Source organism: Podarcis erhardii (genome assembly GCF_964252035.2).
Source record: "Podarcis erhardii genome assembly, chromosome: 5".
Classification (NCBI taxonomy): Eukaryota; Metazoa; Chordata; class Lepidosauria; order Squamata; family Lacertidae; genus Podarcis; species Podarcis erhardii.
The window spans coordinates 61,002,691-61,026,705 of NC_138509.1; the positions used below are offsets into that span (position 1 = coordinate 61,002,691).

The 24,015-nt window shown below is 42.9% G+C and overlaps 1 protein-coding gene across 4 annotated transcripts in view; it reads right to left on the minus strand.

Annotated features, from left to right (window-relative positions):
* MYO7B (myosin VIIB) overlaps positions 1 to 24,015 on the minus strand; it is a 59,427-nt gene that overhangs the window by 19,645 nt on the left and 15,767 nt on the right. For 2 of the 4 annotated variants that reach the window (XM_081864044.1, XM_081864043.1), the window contains exons 14-32: positions 23,613 to 23,823; positions 23,137 to 23,272; positions 22,708 to 22,874; positions 21,544 to 21,600; positions 19,064 to 19,201; positions 18,121 to 18,273; positions 17,694 to 17,792; positions 16,679 to 16,773; positions 16,133 to 16,217; positions 15,335 to 15,553; positions 13,147 to 13,254; positions 11,621 to 11,788; positions 10,520 to 10,744; positions 9,480 to 9,641; positions 7,503 to 7,580; positions 5,231 to 5,358; positions 4,201 to 4,327; positions 3,248 to 3,367; positions 1,752 to 1,925 (exon numbers count right to left, since the gene is read on the minus strand). In XM_081864044.1, the coding sequence (XP_081720170.1) occupies positions 1,752 to 1,925; positions 3,248 to 3,367; positions 4,201 to 4,327; positions 5,231 to 5,358; positions 7,503 to 7,580; positions 9,480 to 9,641; positions 10,520 to 10,744; positions 11,621 to 11,788; positions 13,147 to 13,254; positions 15,335 to 15,553; positions 16,133 to 16,217; positions 16,679 to 16,773; positions 17,694 to 17,792; positions 18,121 to 18,273; positions 19,064 to 19,201; positions 21,544 to 21,600; positions 22,708 to 22,874; positions 23,137 to 23,272; positions 23,613 to 23,823 (2,650 nt within the window). The remainder of the gene's footprint in view (positions 1 to 1,751; positions 1,926 to 3,247; positions 3,368 to 4,200; positions 4,328 to 5,230; positions 5,359 to 7,502; positions 7,581 to 9,479; positions 9,642 to 10,519; positions 10,745 to 11,620; positions 11,789 to 13,146; positions 13,255 to 15,334; positions 15,554 to 16,132; positions 16,218 to 16,678; positions 16,774 to 17,693; positions 17,793 to 18,120; positions 18,274 to 19,063; positions 19,202 to 21,543; positions 21,601 to 22,707; positions 22,875 to 23,136; positions 23,273 to 23,612; positions 23,824 to 24,015) is intronic. The other 2 variants (XM_081864045.1, XM_081864046.1) reach the window with 2 other exon arrangements.

A 24,015-nucleotide genomic window follows, 5' to 3' on the forward strand; every position in this document is an offset into this window, starting at 1 on the left:
TAGCTAATGGGGCCTCCTGCTGCTGCTGCGCCGCTGCCGCACGATTTCTGTTCTCATCTTGAAGCAAAGTTCTTAACCTGAGATACTATTTCTGGGTTAGTGGAGTCTGTAACCTGAAGTGTATGTAACCCGAGGTACCACTGTATATATCTTTAGGTGCCAGACAAAAATGTTCCTCTTCAACCAGGTCTTTGGCTGAATAACATTCTACAGCCGTTTAAATGTGTTTGTGGCATGCGGGGCTATTGTTTTGTTGTTTCTGTTTTAACCAGTGCTTTTTTTTCTGGGGATACTCAAGAGTACGCCAGTACCAGCAGTTTTTTTCCTAGAAGAAAAGCACTTGTTTTAACTATTTATTTGTGTTTCCATCTTCTTATCCTGAGATTTTTTGATGAAGAGCAGTATATAGATCTAATAAAAAACAACAACAACTTGGTACCCTCCTACAATTCCTATCAGCCCCAGGCCAGTGTATGGTAATGCAAGGATGGGAAGGTGGTTTCATTTTATGCCCTTCTAGGGTATTGTTGAGGGCAGGGCAGGGACTCGATACAAACACTATTCCTAAAAAAAAAGCCTTGTGTAGAACTTTGTAGATAGACATATTTGTAGATATTCAAACATGAGGTATAAATGCATACCAAAACCACCACATTTATTCAACTGTATTTTGAGATCCAGATGATTGCTAGAAGATAACAGGCCATTCCTTACTTGAGTATCCACGGTAGGTTGATATAAATGGGCTTGTTCTTTAAAAAGAATGTCATGTAGACTTTTTGCCCATGCAGACTGAATTTGCACGTGACTATTTATGTGAATCTGCTACCACGAGCACAAAATCTACAGGCTGCATGCAATGGGCTACTTATCATAGGGATGTTGGCCATTTTAATCTCATAGTATGACTTTCACATGACCAGGATAACCACAAGCGCATTCAATCTACGTCGGTATATGTGTGTGTTTGTGTAAACTCTGGCCACATTAAAAAGCCCAAAATGCAAACTGGTCTTCAGCTCTAAAAGCACACCTTACTTGCTGCAATTACCGTATTTTTCACCCTATAGGATGCACTTTTTCCCCTCCAAAAATGAAGGGGAAATGTGTGTGCGTCCTATGGGGCGAATGCAGGCTTTTGCTGAAGCCTGGAGAGCGAGAGGGGTCGGTGCACACCGACCCCTCTCGCTCTCCAGGCTTCAGGAAGCTATCCGCAAGCCGTGGGAGAGCTGCCTGCACCCTGGGGGCGCGCTGAGCTCAGCGCCCCCCAGGCTTCGGGCTTTGCGCAGCTCTCTGCAAGCCGTGGGAGGGCTGCGCGAAATCGCGCAGCTCTCTGCAAGCCGTGGGAGGGCTGCGCGAAATCGCGCAGCTCTCCCACGGCTTGCGGAGAGCTACCTGTTCTGGGGGCTGGGGTCGGGGGAAGCTCGGGCTTCCCCTGCCCCAGCCAAGCGCCTGGGGGGAGGAAATAATTTTTTCCCCCTTTATTTCCCCCCCCCAAAAAAAACAAGGTGCGCCCTATGGGCCGAAAAATACGGTATGTGGGAAGATGGCAAACAATCAGGCTTAGAATATGGGAAATTGCATTTTCACATGTGAAGAGTTGGAATACACTGATGGCAAAGAGCCCTCTCTCCCCCACCGCCCCGCCACCCACACACAAAACATAACTGAAATTTAAAAGAGTTGTGTAGATGCCCCCCACGCCCTAATGCATTTAGGCAGATTTCACCCCACATGCAATGTTCTTTCACCTTGTCATACAAAGCAATATATAGAGAGAAACCAAATGTATCCTTCAGGTTAGTTTTCTCAGCAACACGCTGGCAAATTTCCTTTGCAATGGAGGCTGAATCTGCCGAGACTGTGATGCTGCTGCCATTCATCAGGGTCACACTAAGTGTAATCGGCTTCTTATTCTTTGTTGCCTGAAAGCCAAAGAAACACAGGGGCAGAGTCGCACAGCAACTTTCTCCACACTTGCTCTATATTGCAGCTATAATGAGAATCCCAAATCGTTACACAAATATCCACCTTTCAGATAAAGGGGAGAAACCTGAATCTTTTAGATGCTATTAGACGAAAGTAATTACCTATATAGTAACATTCAGGCTTCTGCTACTAAGCCCTTTAGTACTGCAGACACATTGCTTCTCTGCAATTAACTGGAAGTGTTTAATAATGAAAGTTCGGTACACCACTTAATCCAGCAGTGCTCTTGCTTGTGGCCAGCAAAGATCCTTTCCAATATTAATTTTTTAAAAATCTTCCCCATGATCCTGGATATAGGATTAGTAATATATACTGCCTTAATTGTCCCTTGAATAGCATATCTTAACAGCCTTCATTATTCTTGCAGGTGGAGTTGGGGTTTAATTACAAGTATTCATTTTAAGAGCAAAATATCAGTGCTGAATTTCACAATAAAAACTGAGATTCTACATAGCAAGATAGCATATTCACCAGAAATGCACTTCCTCATGGCCAAACTCCAAGGACAAAAAGAGAATAAACGAATACTTAAAGACTCGCCACTCCTGCCACAGGAATGGAAATTGGTACTGGGACAACCACTGGCTGGGGAGCATGTGGGGGGGGGGGGCAGCACGAGACTCAGCAGTATTTTGCCTATCCACACTAGGCAGGTTGTTACTGCAATCGCGTTTTATTGCAAAAATTATATGTTTTTGCCATCTATCAGAACTGGAAAAACAAGCAAGGGAGACAAGACACAAACCATCTACTGCAACAATCTGCCAATGGAATCCACTGCTTCCAAACTGGACACTTTCTGTGACAACGCCACACTTTCCTCACTCACTTTTTAACGTGCATCTGTATGACATCATGAACAAGGCAGGTCTCCCTCTCAAATTTTCCTTGTTCCGCCTTTCACATTTCCCCCCAAAGCTCAGAAATTTTTTTTTTAAAAAAGCCCTGAATTCAATAGTTGCCCTATTTCCGCAAGTGCAGATGCCTATTGTGCTGCTGTTCCAGCTGATTAGACTGCTCTGGTCATTTCTTAGCTTGCACTCTGTCCCGTTCCTTCTGTATCATCTGTCCCTCATCAGCAGGAATCAAAACTATCACTTTAGCCTTTGTCTAAAGAGTAAGTGAACACAAGGAATCAATTCCAGACAGACTAGTGCAGAAAGCAGTAAAACGCACAGACCCCTTAAGGAGGTTAACTGCCTTCTGTTGCAACCCAGCAAGATTAATCAGTGTGAGAAAAGGATAAAATGATGGTTACCTGCAGCTCCAGCCAACTAGGTGGGTCAGATCGTGTTCCATTCATATATGTGCGCTTCAGTCTTTCAGCACAGTATGGGACATATAATGTTGGTCCACCCTGGATGAAATTCAGTAGGTACTGGAAGTATAAAGCAGACCACAGTATTAGAAAGCAAAGAATATCCCCAAATCCTTATTAGCCATCTAATACAGGTATGTAGAACTTGTGAAAATATTTACTCATGGTTTACACCTCTTCTCTTTCTGGGTTTTGAATATCATTTCCCAAACAACATGATATTCTTTGATACTCCTTGACCTCAAGGGAAGTGACTTTTTTCCCCTAGGGTTGTTAATGTGAAAGGAGGAATTTCTACCTACCCTACAATTATGCACTGCTACCTTCACTGCCACAACCACCATCTCCACTGCCTCCTCCTCATTCATCCCCTCTTCTGTGGTTGCCAGGAAAGAAGCCCCAAGATGGCACCAGGATCCAGGAGTGCCAGCTTGGCCCTGTGACCATGGGTGCCTGGGGGCTGGGGCCATGGGTGTCATGCAACGTGCATGGCCCTGGCACCGAAATTTGTGGGTGCCCGGTCCCTTCATGGGGAATTCTGTGGGTACTTGGGCACCCAGGGCTCCAGGGAGTTGGCACCTATGCCAGGATCTTAGAGTTGCCAATGAGGTTATTTTAGGGTAACAGCATCTCAAGATGGTGAAGTGGTGGAAGGAGTGCGGGGAGAGAAAAGAAGAGAAGAGAGGAGAGGAGAGGAGGAGGTGGGGAGGCACCATGAGGGTGAGGGCAGCGGAAGGTGTGGTGGTGGTGGTGGTGAGGGGCAGTAGCTGTGGGCTTTTGTCTTAGGCAGTTTCCCCTCTCTATGCACACCTATCACAGACACAATCCTGTACATTCTTGATATTCTAGATTCCAACATACTGTAAAAAAAACCAACCCTGCACAATAACTACCTTCACAAACTTGTCTGAAGGACAGAAGGAACTAAGACAGAGAGACAGCAGAATCCAACCTCTCAGATAACTGGTTTGGTTTTTATTCTCACTGAGTTGCTTGCAGATCTGACAGTAAATTTCATCCCTGTGAAAGAAGACTAATTAGCAAAATAATCCTCATCCCCAGTGACAGACTTTTTGCTAAACAGATCCATGTACAATTTCCCTGCTACAAGTGGGTGTACTTGAAGTCTGTTTGATTACATTGTGCTTTTTGTTTTGTAAGAAATGCTGTACCTAGGTACCTTATGCTCAATCTGGTAGAGATCTACACAATTTTTAATACATTTTTCTAAGGGCTATATGCAGGACTGGCTCAACACATTTTGCTGCCTGAGGCAAAGGCCCTCGTATCCCACATATGAGCCCTACCTATGCTACACTTCTACTTCATTCTTGTTCTTCCAAGAATGCCTAATTGAGGGGTTGCCAATGTGGCACCCATAGGCCTTGCAGAGGGCTTTCCTGGCACCCACAGGGTCCTTGCTCCCACCCCTCTCCTTGCTGAAATTAGGCTGGAAAGAAGCATCCTATTGTCACCAATTAAAAAAAGCTGGTGTTCTGCATGTGGTGCCCATCTCAGTTTGCAAATGGCCACAGACCCACAAATGTTGGCCTAGTTAATATACCAGATATACAGAATGTTAAATAATGGATGAAGTTAAGATGAACCCAGGCTTTTCTAGCAGGTCATTTGGATATACTCTGTACAGTGGTACCTCTAGTTACGAACTTAATTTGTTTTGGAGGTCTGTTCTTAACCTGAAACTGTTCCTAACTAGAGGCGTGCTTTCACTAATGGGGCCTCTTGCTGCCGCTGCGCTGCCACACACGATTTCCATTCTCATCCTGGGGCAAAGTTCTCAACTCGAGGTAACTCTTCCAGGTTAGTGGAGTTTGTAACCTGAAGCATTTGTAAGCTGAGGTGTTTGTAACTTGAGGTACCACTGTAATCTGAAAATGTAAGCTGCCCCTTAATATATAATACCTGATGGCAGGACGCTGGATAGCATTGCCAATAATGAAGTGCACTTTCTCAAGATTAGACATAGGTCCCTCAGACACAGTGCTTTCCTCCCGAAACATATCTTCCCCATTGCTCAGCTGGTTGGCCACCTAAAATGAAGCAGGAAACCATTTTCCACCTCTTGCCTGAAAAGTTATTTTTCAATAAATACACTTAATTCTGGGATAGGAAATTGTTACATATAACTGATAACATTCTCTTCTATGGAACGATCCCCTTGCCTCTACACTCACACATACACAAATCTCCTATATATACTTAATTTTAATTTTATTCACGTATAGGAGCATAGGAAGTTGTCTTAGACTATCAGTCCATCTGGCTCAGTCTTGTCTGCACTGAATATCAGCAACTCTCCAGAGTTTCAGTCTGGGGCATTCCCACCCCTACCTGGAGATGTCCAGAAGTGAACCTGGGGCCATCAAAAACAGATGCTCTGCCACGGAGCTATGGTACTCCCCCCTCATTTTATTTTGTCATTTATATACATCTCAATTAGCCATGATCTTTGGGCAGTTCACACATTGAATCATCAATGAAAACAACCAAATACAGAAGTAAGCACCAAAACAAAAAGTAGCACAAAAACGTACAAAACCAATAGAACGTCACTAAAGCATAGCAAGGGGGAAAACACAGGAGTTTTAAAAACTAAAATACATTCAATCTTAATTATTAAATGACCTGAAAGGGAAAGAAGGGGGCTTAACCAGCCACTGGAGAGATCCTAATGCAAGCGATTGATGAGTCTTTCTGGGGAGAGCATTTCATAACCAGGGTGCCACCACTTAAAAAGTCCTCTCTCTAATAATCATAGAATTGTAGAGTTGGAAAGTACCACCAAGGTCATGTACCCCAAACCCAGGCAATGCAGGAATCTTTTGCCCAATGTGGGGCTTGAACCCACAGGCCCTCAGATTAAGAGTCATGTGCTTTACCAACTGAGCTATCCCAGTTGACATAATCTGACTCATTTCACTAGACAGGGGAACCTGGTTGAGGGCCTCTGATGAAGATCCTATAGAAGGAAATGATCCTGCCTCTAAGCCATTTAGGGATTTAAAGATTCAACTCAATGTTCAGTGAATGACTGAAGATTCAGGATAGACAAAATAAAGTGCTTCTTTACACAGTGCGTTGTTAAACTAGAGGCAGTGATGACCACCAACTTGGATGGCTTTAAGAGGATTAGACAAATTCATGGATATGGCTACTAGCTGCATTCAGTATGCTTCTGAATACCAGTTTCTGGAAACTGCAAGAAGTGCTATTGTGCTCAGGTTCTGTTGTGAGCTTCTCATACGCATCTGGCTGGTCACTGTGAGAACAAGATGCTAGACTAGATGGGCCCTTGTTTGCTCTCACAGGACTTGTCTTACGTTCTTAATTCTTAATTCAAACTGATGCACTATGAATGCTTATTTGGAAGTAAATCCATCTGTCCCGTCATATTTATTGCTGATCAGAGGATCAGCGCCAACAAAATGTGTTTGGTGGGACTTGGTCCTGCAGCCTTCATTTCCTTTTAATTCTTGAGACATAATCCTCCCACCCCCTACTGCAGGGGTCAGCAAACTTTTTCAGCAGGGGGCCAGTCCATTGTCCCTCAGACCTTGTGGGGAGCCAGACTATATTTTTTTTGGGGGGGGATGAACGAATTCCTATGCCCCCAAAATAGCCCAGAGATGCATTTTAAATAAAAGGACACCTTCTACTCATGTAAAAACACGCTGATTCCCGGACCATCCGCGGGCCAGATCGAGAAGGCGATTGGGCTGGATTCAGCCCCCAGGCCTTAGTTTGCCTACCCATGGTCTATTGTCTTTGTGCCTTCTTTATAATTTTCAGCAAGGCGGTTGGGGTTCTTTTCATCTTTTGAGTTCTGTGCAAGCAACCAAATTGTCCTACTCTTACAAACATTTCTTTTTTCATTTAACATCAAGTCTGGTCACTTGACTCAAAGCACCGGCTCCCCTTGCTTTCAGAATGGACACGTTTTCATATGCAAGTTTTCTATTAAATTACTGTTGTCCAGAGTACTTATTATTAAACAATGTAGTTCAAGCCCAGGGCTTTTCCCCCAGCTGGAACTCATCAGAACTCAGTTCCGGCACCCCTCAGGTGGACACCATTGCTATTTTAAGAGAACAAGGGAGGCATTCGTGGTGAGTTCTGGCACCTCCTTTTCTGTAAAAATAGCACTGCTCAAATCCAATGTCAAAACATAGCCTACCTTTCCAGTCAGCTTGGAGTTGCGTTTTAGTTTCACAGATGAAACGACATTGGAAAACTTGTCCTTCCTGTTGTCCCTCTAAGACAGAAATGTTCATTATGAACTTTGATCCTCAAAAGTCAGTGGCAACTGCTAAATTAAGGGAAAATATTCTCTACAGTCTCAAGCACTGTTTCCTGAGAACTTTCCAGTCAAGTAGTACATGCAGGAATTCTGATGCAAAAGAAGAATGATTTGTTGTCCACAGTATATGATATACTGGTGATTCTGGATTCCACAGTATGAAAGACACACGTGGATGACTTATCAGACTATTGCAAACTTTCGGATTTAACAAGTTCTTCATAAGGCACAGGTAATCACACAAAGAAGTGGAGACAAAATTAAAAAATTCCTTCCAGTAGCACCTTAAAGACCAACTAAGTTAGTTCTTGGTATGAGCTTTCGTGTGCATGCACACTTCTTCAGAAGTGGAGAGAAAAGATGCTAGGGGAGCATGTGGAGCTTTTAGGCATACATAGGACAGCCAGGCTCCAATAAATTCACCAGCAGATCACCTGGAATCAAAAACACTTTCTAGAATGTTGGTAGACTTTCATATTAAACATTTGGTTGAAGAAAACACTTTGAGGAGCAGAGCCAGGTTGTTCTCCAGCTTAGCCAAGGATTTTCTGAAACCACTTTTTCTGAAACCCTAACTCTGCTTTCACTGTAGTCAGAAGCGAGACAAGGGCCTTGCCAAGTACTTTGCAGATTTTTATTTTTAAAAAAGAATCACACACTAGACTATCTCCCCCTCCCAGCACTATAAATCATGTACTGAGTAATGTAAATGGAATGTAGGACTTTCTATTCAAACAACAGAGTACTAATGAACTATGACCCAGTTTTCTTCCAAACCAAAATGGGTTACAATTAACAATGGTCCAATCATAGACAACTAGCCTGTCCTCATTAATTATACCAATTCAAGTCTGCAAGGACTAATTGCAGGAAATTAACAATTAAGCCCCAGAATCCAGCTACAACATGGAACAACCATCTGCAAAATTCCTTTCATCTTGGCCAATCAAACACAGACCCCCTGGTCCATACACACTGTACCAGTTATATTAATGTAGCACTTAATGACCCTCTTGGCTTTGCATCTCTGTGATGGCTGCAAAATCAGGATAATTATCAAGCATCTCATAGATGGCAATTCTTGGTGAGTGTGTTACTGGCAGGAGTTGCATGGGTTTGAATTAGGAGATTTGGCTCTAGTCTACAGCTGCCTGGTGTGTTGCACCTACATGAAGGCCATTTAGCATCTCCAAGTTCTGGATAGACATCCCAATCATCTACGTGGGTCATCAGATCCTCTAGGAAAGGAAGAACTGTAAGAGATTTCCTCTTTCTTATAGGTCTTCCATGAGCAACATGGTCTTCCCAAGCAATGGTGTGTGCCTGTATCCTTCGGTTGCTTTTCAGTCCTGCCTCCTAGTTTCTCCTTTGGTCTGGGCTTACTCTCCACCCCTGCTCTCCCAGCTCACCTCAGGCTGCTCCCCACAGCCCAGCCTTGACAGCCCCACATACAGCTTGAGAGTTTGGGGAGGTCTGCTTCAGTTCTTGAATGTAGCAAATTAAAATGCAGACTTCTAGCCTCCAATTATCAAGGTCAAGCTCAACATGCGTTTGTAACTTAGTGTGCTTTTTCCGTTTTATAAAACAGTTGTGAGAGTCCCTCAGTCCAAGTCAGGATTGCAGCACTTGGAGATGGGGGGTGAAAGGTCATCCTTCCTACACACTGACTTTCCCCCTGTGAGATCTTTTCCCTCCCCAAAGATGCCACTGCAAATACAGTAGTACCTCTGGGGGCAAATAATAATTTTCTGGGGGAGAACAGCACAGGCGAAAAGGTTAAGATGCAAATACTTCAATGAGAGTGGTCTAATTTTCGTAAGTTTATAGCTGTGAAAAACAATGCCCTCCTCTTACCACATCAGGACTGTAGTTGCCTGTGGGCTGCAGCTGGCTTTTCTTGCCAAAGGTATCATAGACCTGAGTCACTTCAGAGCTGCTTTTGCTGCTGGTGTTTTTTCCTAGCTCTGGTAAGTCACCCATGAACTGCAAGATGGTGGTCCAAACGGCTAGAGATGCCTAATATGGATAGGACACACATTGAGATAGTTTTGCATAGTAATGGTAAAACTAACGTGTCACATATTTTACCCATGGGTATTTGTATGCACTTAATTCCCACGGAAGTTTGTGAGGTTCTGTGTGCCTGTACTGAAACCATAACAACTTTGTGATATAATCTGCAATAGTAGCAGTAGCTAGGCAGCAGCAGTCCAGTCAGGAGCTGGCACTGGTTTTTGCTAATACTGTAATGTAAAACCAGCTTGTTAGTTTTTCCTGTGTTGAGACACAATATGATAGTTTCTTTTATGGAGGATTGTAAACCGATTCAGTAAATCTTAGTCAATCTTATAAACTTCATTTATTAAATCTGCATATGAATAACTACATATTCTCCCTGTTTTTAGATAACAACTGCATGAAGCATTCCCTCCCATATGTGAGAGACAGTGGTATTTTTTTAAGTACCTGTGTTTTAAAAAAAGTTCATAAAAAAATTGCTGCCCAGTAAATTAGGGTTTTGCTTTTAACTGAACAAATATATTGTAAATCAATTAGTCTAGCAGTTGTATTGACTGCATACACACCATGCATTTAAGGATGTGCCTTCCCAAAGTATCCTGGGAACTAGTGTTTGTTACGGGTGCTGGGAATTATAGCTCTGTGAGGGGTAAACTACAATTCCCAGTGTTATTAAGAGGGGGAGAACATCCTTTAAATGTATGGTGTATACACAATCTAAATCTTGCATTCTAACATCGGTGTTCTTTCTGTTTTATTTCTAGAACAGCATTTTGTGGCCTGCAGAAAACAAAGGGGGGAAAAGGATAAGATCTAGGGTGCTGCTAGTGTTGTCAGCAGAACTTAAGCAGCACAGCGAAGAAGAGTTACACTACCAGAATATCATCCTTCTCCTCATGGTAGAGCAATGGGTGGCGCAGCGGCCGTCGAATGTGCGTATGTGTAGAGGAACCTTGGAAGTAAGTGGCTGCAAATTTTGGGAATGAATATTCTGCAAGACCACTCGTCTCCTCTTCCTCTTCCTCCAGCTCCATGGCCATCGGGATCATATCCAGGTCCACCTCGTTCAGCTTGTACATCTGTGTCTTTGTCTCTAAGTCCTGCAGGGCAAAGAATCACAGAAACATCAGTGCTTACTAGTCCTGATGGCTGCATTACCTCTGGGATCAGAGGCAGTGTTTGGAGAACATGAGTCAGAGAGCGTTGCTGCATTTGTGTCCTGACTGTGAGCTCCCCACATGCATCTGGTTGGCCACTGCATGAACAGGATGCTGGGCTGGGCTAGATGGACCTCTGGTGTGACCCAGCAGGGCTCTTCTTATACAGAGGCTCCAGCAAGGCTGTCTGCTTGTCTGAGGCATTTGTACCCTGCCTTTTAGCAAAGACACTCTGCAAAACTGTGTCAATGTCGGCTATTAATAAGCATCATTTTAAGGTGTACGTAGTGGACACCTTCATAATAATAATAAATACATTATTATTTATACCCCGCCCATCTGGCTGGGTTTCCCCAGCCACTCTGGGCGGCTTCCAACAAAGTATTAAAATACAGTGGTCTGTTAAACATTGAAAGCTTCCCTAAACAGGGCTGCCTTCAGATGTCTTCTAAAAGTCTAGTAGTTGTTCTTCTCTTTGACATCTGGTGGGAGGGCGTTCCACAGGGCGGTGCCACTACCGAGAAGGCCCTCTGCCTTGTTCCCTGTAACTTGGCTTCTCGCAGCGAGGGAACCGCCAGAAGGCCCTCTGCACTGGACCTCAGTGTCTGGGCGGAACGATGGGGGTGGAGACACTCCATCAGGTATACTGGACCAAGGCCTTTTAGGGAATTAAAGGTCAGCACCAACACTTTGAATTGTGCTTGGAAACATACTGGGAGTCAATATCTGGGAGATAATATCTCCAGGTGGTCACTTCATATGCTGTTTTTCCCCTGGGGGTGAACAGGCCTATACAATACTGACTTTACAGCTGCTTACCTCAAAGCCCAGAGGAGCCTGTCCTTCTTGGCCTCCAATTAAAGAAGGTAAGAAACCAAATACTCTGTCCACCATTTCCTGGTCACTGATGACATCATATATTGCTTCATGTTTGTCGTCAACAGCTTCATATTTCCTTAGCTTCTCAGCGTCCTCTTCCAGCTGTTCCTGTGGGTAAGTTATATGTAGCCATGTAGCCAGCACTAGGAACTTGCAGAAATGAAAATATGTACACACACCAAATCCTCATAAGCACAAAGTGCAAGTTTGGATTTCCAGGAGGACAAACAGGTTTACAAAGTAAGTTACTAGAATGCATATGGGAACACTCAAGAGCTGCTACTCCTGACCAGATATTTTCAAATGTTTCTAAATCTCATCTAATTCTGTAAGCAATCTACTCCTTATAAGCCTAATTTCTGTCACCTAGTTTTAGATTTCCAGCGACAGGCACAGTAGTATCTTGGTAAAGCAGATCTAAGTAGTAGATATCTGACCATATACAGTATATAATTATAGACAATATACAATTAACTGTGTAATCTCACTGTATACAAGTTGTACAAGTGACAGTAAAGTATTTCAATATAACATGCTGGAACTAAGCTTGCTGAGACCCAGCATATGCTCTTGGATTCCAAGCAAATTATTTCATTTTCAAATACGTATAGGGAAGAAGAAGATTTAATGGTGAAAATAATTTGCCTGGCTAGTAAAGGTAAAGGGACCCCTGACCACTAGGTCCAGTTGTGACTGACTCTGGGGTTGCTCATCTCACTTTACTGGCTGAGGGAGCCGGCGTACAGCTTCCAGGTCATGTGGCCAGCATGACTAAGCCGCTTCTGGCAAACCAGAGCAGTGCACGGAAACGCTGTTTACCTTCCCGCAGGAGCGGTACCTATTTATCTACTTGCACTTTGACGTGCTTTCAAACTGCTAGGTTGGCAGGAGCAGAGACCAAGCAATGGGAGCTCACCCCGTTGCGGGGATTTGAACCGCCGACCTTCTGATCAGCAAGTCCTAGGCTCTGTGGTTTAACCCACAGCACCACCCGCGTCCCAATTTGCCTGGCTACTTCTGACTTTAAAAAATCAGATGACCTTATAAGGAAAGGTGTGGGGCACCTTTAACCCTCTAGATGTTGATAAACTACTACTCCTATCAGCTCCAGCAACCATGGCCATCAGGGATGATGGAAGTTGTAGTTCAGCAACACCAGGTGGGCCAAAGGTTCCCCACCACCTGTTATAGAACCATAACACATGCATGAAATGAACTTCACTTTCACAAACAGCAAAGTAGTGACAACAGGTACAGATGGGAGGACATTTGTTGTGTATGATGAACTTTCCTAATATTTCTGCACAGACAGAACTCTCCATCAACATGCATGTCTTTCTGCTTTGGAAATGTGAGCACTTGCATCGCTGTATGTGACCTGCTGTGGAAGCACACATTTCTTCTGTGGGAGTTTCTTCTGCCTGAATGCCATCATACATGAGAGCCCGGCCACCAAGAGAACCTACCTTTTCTATTCTAAGCGCTTCTTCCCTTGCTTTCTTTGCTCCAGTTATTGGAAGGAGGTGCTTATCTTCCTTGAAGCGTAGCTGTCTGGCTTCCAGTTTGAGTTGCTGCTGCAGGTAACAGAAACTTACTATTGTTGTCTTTAGCCAGATTTATCACTTTGCACTCCCTCGTTTCCAAATGATTCCCAGCCTAACATTTGCATATAGCAAGGGCAAAAGTCTCACTGTGGCTGGGGCCCCCTTCCAGACAGCCTTTCTATTATATGCATCCATGATGATTTGTGCTCATGATCTTGTGGGGGAGCCACATGTGATCTCAATTTCAATACTCTTTGCACCTGGAAAAGTTTGGGGCTGGTCACACTGCTTCATTTCCGTTCAGGGCATACCTAGTAACTTCCTGCTGAAATCCTGTAACTTTTTACACCAGGAATGTTCTCGTTTATTTTTGTTCTGCTTTTGTTGAGCTATATCCTCTCTAGACAGCAATAATATGGTAGCAGTGGGGAAGCATCACAGAGCAACTAATAAAGCAGAATAAATGCACCACGAATACACTATTATTGCATCAAGAACATAAGAATCGTAGAGTTGGAAGGGACCACGAGGATCATCTAGTCCAACCCCTGGAATGCAGGAATATTTTGCCCAACGTGGGGCTCAACTTCATGATCATGAGATCATACTCTACCAACCGAGGTATCCCTGCAATAAAACACCAGTTTCACCTTTATAATTAGTAAATACTACTGTTAGAAACTAAGTATCTATAAAGGTAAAGGTAAAGTGGCCCCTGACCATTAGGTCCAGTCATGGCTGACTCTGGGGTTGCGGCGCTCATCTTGCTTTATTGGCCGAGGGAGCTGGTGTACAGCTTCCAGGTCATGTGGCCAGCATGACTAAGCCGCTTCTGGCGAACCAGAGCAGTGCACGGAAACGCTGTTTACCATCCTGCCAGAGCAGTAGCTATTTATCTACTTGCACTTTGACGTGCTTTTGAACTGCTAGGTTGGCAGGAGCAGGGACCAAGCAACGGGAGCTCACCCCGTCGCGGGGATTCAAACCGCTGACCTTCTGATCGGCAAGTCCTAGGCTCTGTGGTTTAACCCACAGCGCCACCCATGTCCCTTAAGTATCCATACTGGTGTCCTTATAAATCAACAGCTTTCATTCTGTATTTTAAAGTTGCATTTGATTATGAGGTCTCCAAAATATTTTGGAAAATTAATGTCTTTTAAAATCATCACATAACATTTTGGCCGTGAACGATTTAAAAAAATTTATTGCAAGTGCTAAAGGCAAAACTCATTCAGTGACATCCTGGTAAACCATAGTTAATGGTTAGTGTGACTGTGCCTAAGAGGACTTTTTCACTTCTCCTTGCTAGTACTGGGAGGAAACAAACCATGTACTCTGGATTTGCAATACAGTGGTGCCCCGCAAGACGAATGCCTCGCAAGACGAAAAACTCGCTAGACGAAAGAGTTTTGCGTCTTTTGAGGTGCTTCGCAAGACGAATTTCCCTATGGGCTTGCTTCGCAAGACGAAAACGTCTTGTGAGTCTTGCAAGTTTTTCCCCTCCCCCCCCCTTTTCTAAGCCACTAATAGCGCTAATCCGCTAAGCCGCTAATAGGGGTGCTTCACAAGATGAAAAAACCGCTAGACGAAGAGACTCGTGGAATGGATTAATTTCGTCTTGCGAGGCACCACTGTACATCCAAAACAAGGATTACAGCTTGTTTCACTCCCAAAAATGCATGATCTGCAGCCAAGGTTCACTGACCATAGTTTGTTGCAGTAAAACATGGTTCATTGGACATAAAGCAAAGGCAGAGATTGTGGTTTGTTTCTTCCATGCTCCAGTGAAGAGCAGCTAAACAAGCCTCTTAACCATGGCTTGTGACATGTGAACGAGGCCAATATATCTAACCCTGAACACAAACAAACTGAATTGATATGTATTTTAAATAATTCTGTTCTTATCACCTTGTCAAGAGTTCCAAGACCTCACCCTCAACTGTAGTAAGCAGGGGGTCATGATTAAATGCATTATGTAGTATTCAGTTATTTTGTACCTTGAGGATACTGAAGTCATCGCTAGGCCAACTCACTATTCACAGGACTTGGCTGCTGTCAAGCTTTCCTACTATGATGCATCATGTGCTGATTATGATCCAACTGTACCCACCTCTCTCTTCATTCTCTGGAAGCTCCTACGAGCAAACATTCCTCTGGCATAAGCTTGTATCACACACACAGCTTTCAGCTGCTCAGCTGTTTTCTGGCGCATCAGGTAACCTCGACACAAAGCTTGGAACTTAATCACACTTGCCCGGGCGGCCTCATATTGCTTCACAAGCTGCCTGCTCCGGAAAAGGGCCTGCAGGCGCTCAAAGCCCAACATGATCTAACCACACAAGAGAAGAAACGGACACGGTGAATGAACAGCAGGTTAAAAATGCTTCAAATAAATATTCCATTGTCTTTGAAAGCATCTCATGGAGGTCCTTGCTACAGTGACAAAACCAAATTTATCTTATCCACCTCTTATCTTATCCATACACTAAAAGCACATCAGGAATACATGCAAGCAACAGTCCCCCCCCCCCCCGGCTAAATCAGCCACCTGTTAGACCTTAGACAGTTGTTGCGTTAAAAACAACAACAACTGAACCAGGCAGGGATCCAAAGAACTACGTGAAAAGCACATCCAGGGGGATTTTTTGATACTTTCCCCTTTGCACAGCAGAATGCCGTGCCATAGCACAACTTGCAACATTTCAAAAGCAGCCCACCATATATTTTGAGGTGTGTGAAGTTCCATAAATAGTTCCCTAAGTAGCTGTGCAGCTGACTCTTTGAATCCCAGTCAAAGTAATGTTTGAGTGTTCTAGGTCTTTTAGTGTAAGAACCTATGAATAGTGTGCCTGGCTATGCAGAGCCCATTTTGATAACTGTATCTGAAAGATCCACGCAAGCTTTTTACCATCTTGAAGTTCTTCCGACAGCAATATCCCCTCCAGGCTGTCTGAATAACCACAGCACAGCGCCTCTGCCTCAGAAACTGTTTCCTGCAGGCAGAAGAAATTAAAACAAAAACAAAACAAACCTCAATATGCTAACATTAACCCCAAAATACAGTGGTACCTCAGGTTAAGTACTTAATTCATTCCAGAGGTCCGTACTTAACCTGAAACTGTTCTTAACCTGAAGCACCACTTTAGCTAATGGGGCCTCCTGCTGCTGCCGCGCTGTCAGAGAACGATTTCTGTTCTCATCCTGAAGCAAAGTTCTTAACCTGAAGCACTATTTCTAGGTTAGCGGAGTCTGTAACCTGAAGCGTATGTAACCTGAGGTACCACTGTAGTGGGTCTAGTGGAATAAACCCAGAACTGCACCCCCTCCTCCCCACCTCACACAAAAAAGCCACTTGCACTGAGCCCAAGAAAAATGCAATTCTCTCCCCATAGGTAAAATACCCAAAGGAAATTAACAATCTGATTTAATTTGCTACCTTTAAAAGCATTTTTACCTTTCCTTGAACCCTCTCAGCACTTTCTGAATTAGGATGGCTTTCTCTGTGAGTGCTTTGTCTCGCTGCACCTCCAGTACTGTATCATGATAGTCCTATTAAAGAATGGAAAAAATAATAATTCACATGATAGATGATAGATAGATAGATAGATAGATAATACTTTATTCGGCTATAAGCCCACAAGGTAAAACAAATCAATAAATAAAATAGCATTCACATGTTTATCACCAACTAATCTAATCTAAAAATCACCACATATAAAAGGGTTGTAACAAAACAGAACCAATCAGTCTGTATATAGGACAATATACGAGTTATTCTATTGCTCTTAGCAACAAAATGTATTAGAGAATCTGTGATGGAGATGGAGGAAACACTTCTGCTTTGTCATCTAGTGTCAACCGATCTAGATCCAGGTGAGGGGAACAAGGGGGGCAAGTACAAAAATTAGGCTGGATGTTACAACAGCCGTGAGGTCAGCTTGTAGACTCAGCTTCAAGATGGAGAGTAAGTTCCTCTCAAGCATGGGTGTCCAAAGAAATAATTTGGGCAGGAGAAGACAAGGTCTATGACTTGTAAGTACAAGTTACTCAGTTGTGACTGAACCCTGTGCACCACTACATAGTGCTGAAGGGAAGCGATGAGAAACAATTCATAGAAGATCAGGCAAACAGACCTGAGGGAACAGTGCTCTCACATAGGCCCTATCTGCGCTATACGTTTAAAGCTGTGTCGTATCACTATAATCTGTCATGGCTTCCCCCAAAGAATCCTGGGAAGTGTAGTTTGTTAAGGGTGCTGAGAGTTGTTTGGAGACCCCTATTCTCTTCACAGAGCTACAATTCTGAGTGGTTTAGCAAACAATCCCTTTGGGGAGGGTCACTCTGTGAGGGAAATAGACGTCTCCTAACAACTCCCAGAGCCTTTCATGATCTAAAGTTCCCAGGATTCTTTGAGGAAAGCCGTGGCTGTTCAAAGTGGACAAAACTGTTAGATTAAACCAGTAACTTACTTTCAGGAATACTTTGGTTCTTCCAATTTTCCACTCATCATCTTTTCCTATCACCTTCTCACAGATGTAAATGCAGCACTGGCGAGCATCATTCTTCAGCTGAAATGTAAATCAATTGTCACATTTATGTTTGGTTGGAAACTTAAGAGGCCTCATGATAAATAACTAAGAAATGGGCACCAGATTCTGGTCATACTCTGGAAGTGCTTTTTTGAACTAGAATTGGTGAGATTTATATCACTGGTAATATTGCCATATAAATTCTTGCAACTGTTAAAGGATGACTTAAGAAAAGCATAAATAAAGCAACCCCCTTCTTGGTGATGTGCTTACTGGATATGTATATAGCAGTAAGAAGGGATTTGAGTTTTACAAATCAATATGCCTCTTACTGCAGTAATAAGGTTGATCAGTCCTGCTAACTTGCCTGCTCACGAGAAGACATTGGCTGCAGAACTCGGTATCTCTCAAAGAATTCTGCAAAGCCATAGCGAATTGGGTAGCCAGCTTTCCTAATCCGGATGGTTTCCATCATTCCAGAGTAGCGCAGCTGACGGATACAGAGTTCTCGGTCGAACAGCTGAAAATAAAACACACAGCAAAATTTAACACAAACAACCTCGGTTCTGTATCATATGCATTAAATGTTCCTGTTTATTCTTTTCACACCTCATCTTGGGTCTAATGAAAAATATATTTATCTCTTTCACATTTTCAGTCAAGTTGGGATACCAGAACAAGCACAGCAGGGAACAAGGGATGTCAATATTGCCGTACATTTGCTAGAGTCACCCACTTGCTTGCTTCTTATTCGTACCTGCCTATTAATACACATTTTTACCAAAATGAATGAGCCAGCCTATTAAACCCTGGAATGTCAATCAGATAAAGAAAATTAGGTCTGAATGTACCACCTGCAGGAAACTGCCCTCATTTGGAAGCACCCTGTCACACGCACCACCTTGCCCCCGTGACTGGGGCGGTGGGGGGGGGGACGCCGGCAGGGCCATGCGACGTCAGCACATCATGTATGCATGCCCTGCTGCGTGCAGGCATGGTGAAAGCATGCCCTGTGGCATCCTGGCATCGTGCACACACACCCAGTGGCATGCTAACATCACTCACACATGCTATGGTGTGTGCTGACATGTTGTGCAGCTGCCCCGCAGCTTGTGCTTGTGACACAAGTGTGCCCCGCAACATGCAGGGGGGCTAGCCCTTTCAATGGAAAAAAATTTTTTTTTGAGGGGCTGGCCCCCATCCCCCAGCTCTGCTAACTGCATAATTCCTACCAAACGAATGTCCTTTCTCTTCAAACCAACAGATGCTACAGACAAAAGCTTGATCAAGATATTTTAATGAAATATTACCATTGGCCTCTTGTAGTCATTGGGTTTGATACAGCGGATAAAATACGGCTGGCAGTTACTGAGGATTTTCATCAGCTGCTCCAGGGACTGTTTGAACTGCCCCCCTAACGTAGAGAGACGCTTGGTGGTATCTGATCCCTGGGAGAGCAAACCACATGTCTTGAATATCAATTCAACACCCACATGCATTGAATGACTATGCTGCATTATATATATATGTACTGCTTCGGTGACCGAACACCCATTCACAGTGAACTCCTACACGTTTACTCTGAAATAATAAAATGCTGATGAGGCACATTTTGCCTGACGTTGTGGTGGAGACAAACCAATAATGACAATGCTAATACAACCATACAGGAAAAAGCCCTTTCTTACTGCTTTGCATTCACATTAAAAACAATCCAAGCAATGCATTTTCAGAGAAAATGTGTTCTTAATATTACTGGCAAATATGCCCTTAATAAAAAGCCATACTTTTTATGACTGACAAGTTCTCTCTTTGTCTACTGTGTCCCCCTAGCGGACGTTTGTAATGTGTGTCTGAAGCTGTGGAGCATATATACCCATTGCCTCTCCTGTTATGTTTGTAGACCTGAGGTTCCCTTTTCAACATGGTTTGTGGGATCTATTGGTTTTATATGTGAAGTACTACTGCCCTCCAATGGCCAAAATCACAAACCTAAGGAAATCATCCTTTTATAATACCAACAGTCAACTTGCTCAGAATTCTTCAACAGGCATAGATGTTTAATGGAAAAATGACAAATGTAAAAGAGAGGGTGGTATTATGTGTCTCTACTGGAGCTGACTTGATACTTATTGTTGGATATTTTGACTTCTTTAAACAAAGAACAGAAAAGTTTAAAGAAGAACTATGGGTAATATCCAGCATTACTCATATTCAGAATAGACCAATTAGTTAGAAATCACCCTCTATGAACTAGGTTACAAACAAACATTTAATTATCTCAACGCTGTAATAGTGTTATTGTTAATGCCACAAAATGGTGGAGTGGCAACTCATATGAGCAAATTCAACAGAGTAATAACATAGGGGTAGCTCTTGCCTGCTCTGAGGGGAAAAACAATAACTGTTGACTGAACAAAAGTCTAAAGAAGAAAAGACATGCCAACCTAGAGAATAAAGGAGGTAAAATGAAATAAAATTACTATGAATAAAAACATATTACATATTTTAACCATAGCAAGAATTATGCATGCTAAGGCATGGATGAACATTCGAAAACCCCAATGAACTTGACATAATTAGGAAGTTGTGGGAAATACAGGCAAACTAGTAGCAATGTTACAAAATAATGGTAATAATGGTAACTACAAGATACATTAAAAAGTTAGGGATAGCAAGACAAGAGGACTTTTTATCATTTACATAAATTTTTCCTATAACTTTAATATTTAATGTTTATATATTTTATTTTGGAGGAACTGATGCAAAAGAATTGTGATTATTCAGGATGTATTTACTCTATTCTGGTAATTTCCTTCAGTTTTTGAGCACTGGAAAGCTATATAAGCTTGAAAATATCTGAATACAATTGTGTATGTACCAGGAGTACAAATGTGGATGAATAAAACAAAACAGGATCTTCCATTCTGTATTTCAACGGACATCTATGCCCAGGGATGGCAAACCTTCAGTCTATAGGTCTAATTAGGCCCACCAGTCCTCCTACAGGAGACCATGTAGGCCAAAGCACAACCAACTGCCCAACACTTGACATCATATATACTATGTACAAGCCTGGCTCAGCCAAAGGGAGGTTTGCAGGCACCACCAACCAGCTGACCGTTGGTGCCTGTAATGCTATATGCAAACTGCTGGGGAAAACAGCACTTGGTAAGGGGCTCCTGGTTAAATTTACTGATTAAAATCTATCTTGCCCTTCCTCCCAAAAGAGCCCGGGTTCAGGTTTTCAAACCCCCCAAAAAACACAGAAGCAAAAGATAAAGGAGCAGCTGTGTGTATACATAGATGAAAAATATCTGAATAGGGCAGGTGGCAGCTGCTTTTCAAGCAGCCTTGAAACCTTGCAATTATTCTGGAAGCTGCTGTTTTCAAAGAGGGATAAACACACAAGGTGCTTTCCTGCAAAGAAACAAGGACATCTAGGCATGGGCATATCTCTCAATGTCAGTTTCCCTCAGTGTCTTATTTTTACAAGCTTAAGTTCAGTTAGCATGAGCTTATGCTCCAGAATGGGGAAAATGTGGCTAACAGGACATGCACATTCTGCAGGTAACTAACTACTTAGCAACCTTTGTCAGAGTTGCAGGGGAATGCCTGAAATTTTCCCAACAGTAGGCACAATCCAAAGGAAATAGTTCCCATTCCAGCCTACTGAAATAAAACAGGAATTGCACAAACCCACAGCTGCTACAGAAATAATTAAAGCCAGGTGATGGCTTTAGGCTTTTTTATTATTTCAATCGTGGCATTTCTTCTCTAAGCAGTTTACCTGTCCAAAGGCAGCAGGTGATGTTCTGGATTGCACAAAACCCCGGCAGGACAATGACTGGTGGCAAAAGGGAGAGCAAAAAGGGTAGAATTTTGAAAGAATAAAGGAGGAAATAAACAGATGGATAAGATAAGTACAGCAATTATTTGATGTTTCGCTACAGTTATATTGAAGGTAGTGCAGGGGGAAATCTGAAAATCATGTGGATAAATCCTAAACATTGGCACAACACCACAATAATGTCCCTACAATGCTATTACAACATGATGGCTGCAAATTTGCATAGCCACCGCGTATCCTTTCTCCAAATAGCTAAGGACAATGTAGACTGATGTTATCTCATTTTATCCTCACAATAACCTTGCGTCTGAGAGATGTTGGCTAGTTCGAGATTACCCAATGACCTTCACAGGTGAGTAGGGATCTAAGCCTAGGTTTTCCTGGTTTAGGGCCAATATTCTAACCACTTCATCACACTGGCTAAATGCTTAGAAATGCTTCATCCTGATTTGCCAGTGCTATGACTGCAAAATTGTAACACCTGCACTAGTTGGACTGGGCTTGCTCCTCCTCAGCCAATGTTTTGCAGTCAATAAACATGCAGATCTTCCCCATACGTGTCATACAAGAATTGCAGGGGACCCCATCCCCTCACAACAGGCCAAGGTTGTGTACAAACTATAACTCCAAAGCACATTCAAAGTACCTTTTTCCTCTCAAAGAATTCTGAGCACTGTAGTTAGTTAAGGGTTGCTGGGAATTGGAACTACAGTGACCAGAATTCCTTGGGGGGGGGGGAGAGAAATATGCTTTGAATGTGCTTTAAAGATATAGTGTGTATGCAGTCTAGGAGTGATTGTAACTGTAGAAGATGCTTTGCTTGCTATATATTTCTACTCTCCTGTTTTGAATCTGGTAACCCTAGGAAAACAAAACTGCATATTCTGACCAAACCACTCATTCTAACTAGGAAAGTATTTTCGGAATTATAGAATAAAGCAGCTACATCTAATATAAATAGATCGGGATCATTCCTACCATTATACATTTAAAATATGGCAAAGGCTTATAATTGACACAGAAGGTAAAATGCAGCTAGAATGTCTAAGAAACAGGGGCTGGGAGTGCATCTACATTTCAAGTCAGTGCTGGGGGGCAGCTAACCTTGAAGGTGGGATCCACTCCTAGATGCCTAATGCTCCCACGGCCAAAAGGAATCACATTCACGGGTGTCTCCACCTGAAAGACCTGTCTGAGGAATTTGTTTTTGGATGAATGAACCATCTGCAGGATGTCAGAGCTAAGCATGTCACGGTTTTTCTCAAGAAAACCTATAAGAAAGGAGAAGCAAGGTAAATAATTTTTTTCTGCTTGATGCCAATTTCCGTATTGTACTGAGTTCCCTTGGCCATTCTCTTTGATAGTGGACCCTGCCTTCCACACCACTTCAGTAAAGGAATGAAACAGCTGTTTATGAACCAAGAATTAGTCTGACAGGATCAATCTGCAGGATTTGAAACTGGGGAAAAAGGAACTCTCTTTGAATTGATAGAAGATATAATGATGGGCAGGGAACTTTTATTATTGACTCACCTTTAGACTGGTAATAAACAACACCAGCAAAATGGTTGATACCAAAGACTGTGTCATGGACGCTTCTTGGTGGAATGTAGATTTTGCTTCTGCAATGATGATTGTTGATTTTGTGCAACATGGTTGTGTCTGTTCCCTGGAAGCAAACCACAACATGAGATTAAAATGGGTCGGGGAGGATGCTAATACGTGTTCAAAACAAACAAGGAAAATGTGTGGCAAAAGACTTCCTGAGATGCGACAATGTGGCAACAACATTTTTAGAGTCAGGAAATATTTTAGAGATACAGAAACCTGAGGGGGTCTCTGTTAGGTTGCCTGCACAGCAAATAGCTCCAGATGTTTAAAGCAAGAGAGCCAAGCTACACAGCTAGATTCACAACATGCAACACAAATCAATACAATATAGCAACAGAAAAAATAATAGCAAGGCTAATTCCCTGTGGGCAGCCTGGAGAAAAAAACACGATTCTCACCTTAGGGAACCTGCTTTCTTCATCAATGAGTGACACAATATTCATGGGTTTGAGTGCAATCACTTCCAAGGCGGTACAGTTATCTGTGAAGTCAATGTGACTCCAGGTGATATGCTCAGCCAAGTATTCCTCCTGCTCTAGCTTGAAGACATGCGCTACGAAGAACTGCTGGAGATGCTCATTGGCAAAGTTGATGCACAGCTGCTCAAAACTGCAGGGACACAATTATTTCTTATTTATTGTGAACATTTATATTATTAATATAATCTTCCCTTCTAGTCCTTCATAGGCTTCAGATATTGAGGTGTGGGTAAAATATACACTTAAAGAGAAATACAACTGGCTGAGTAACCAATTAAAAGACAAATGATTAATCCACTAAAAATCTTGAATCACCAGGCAG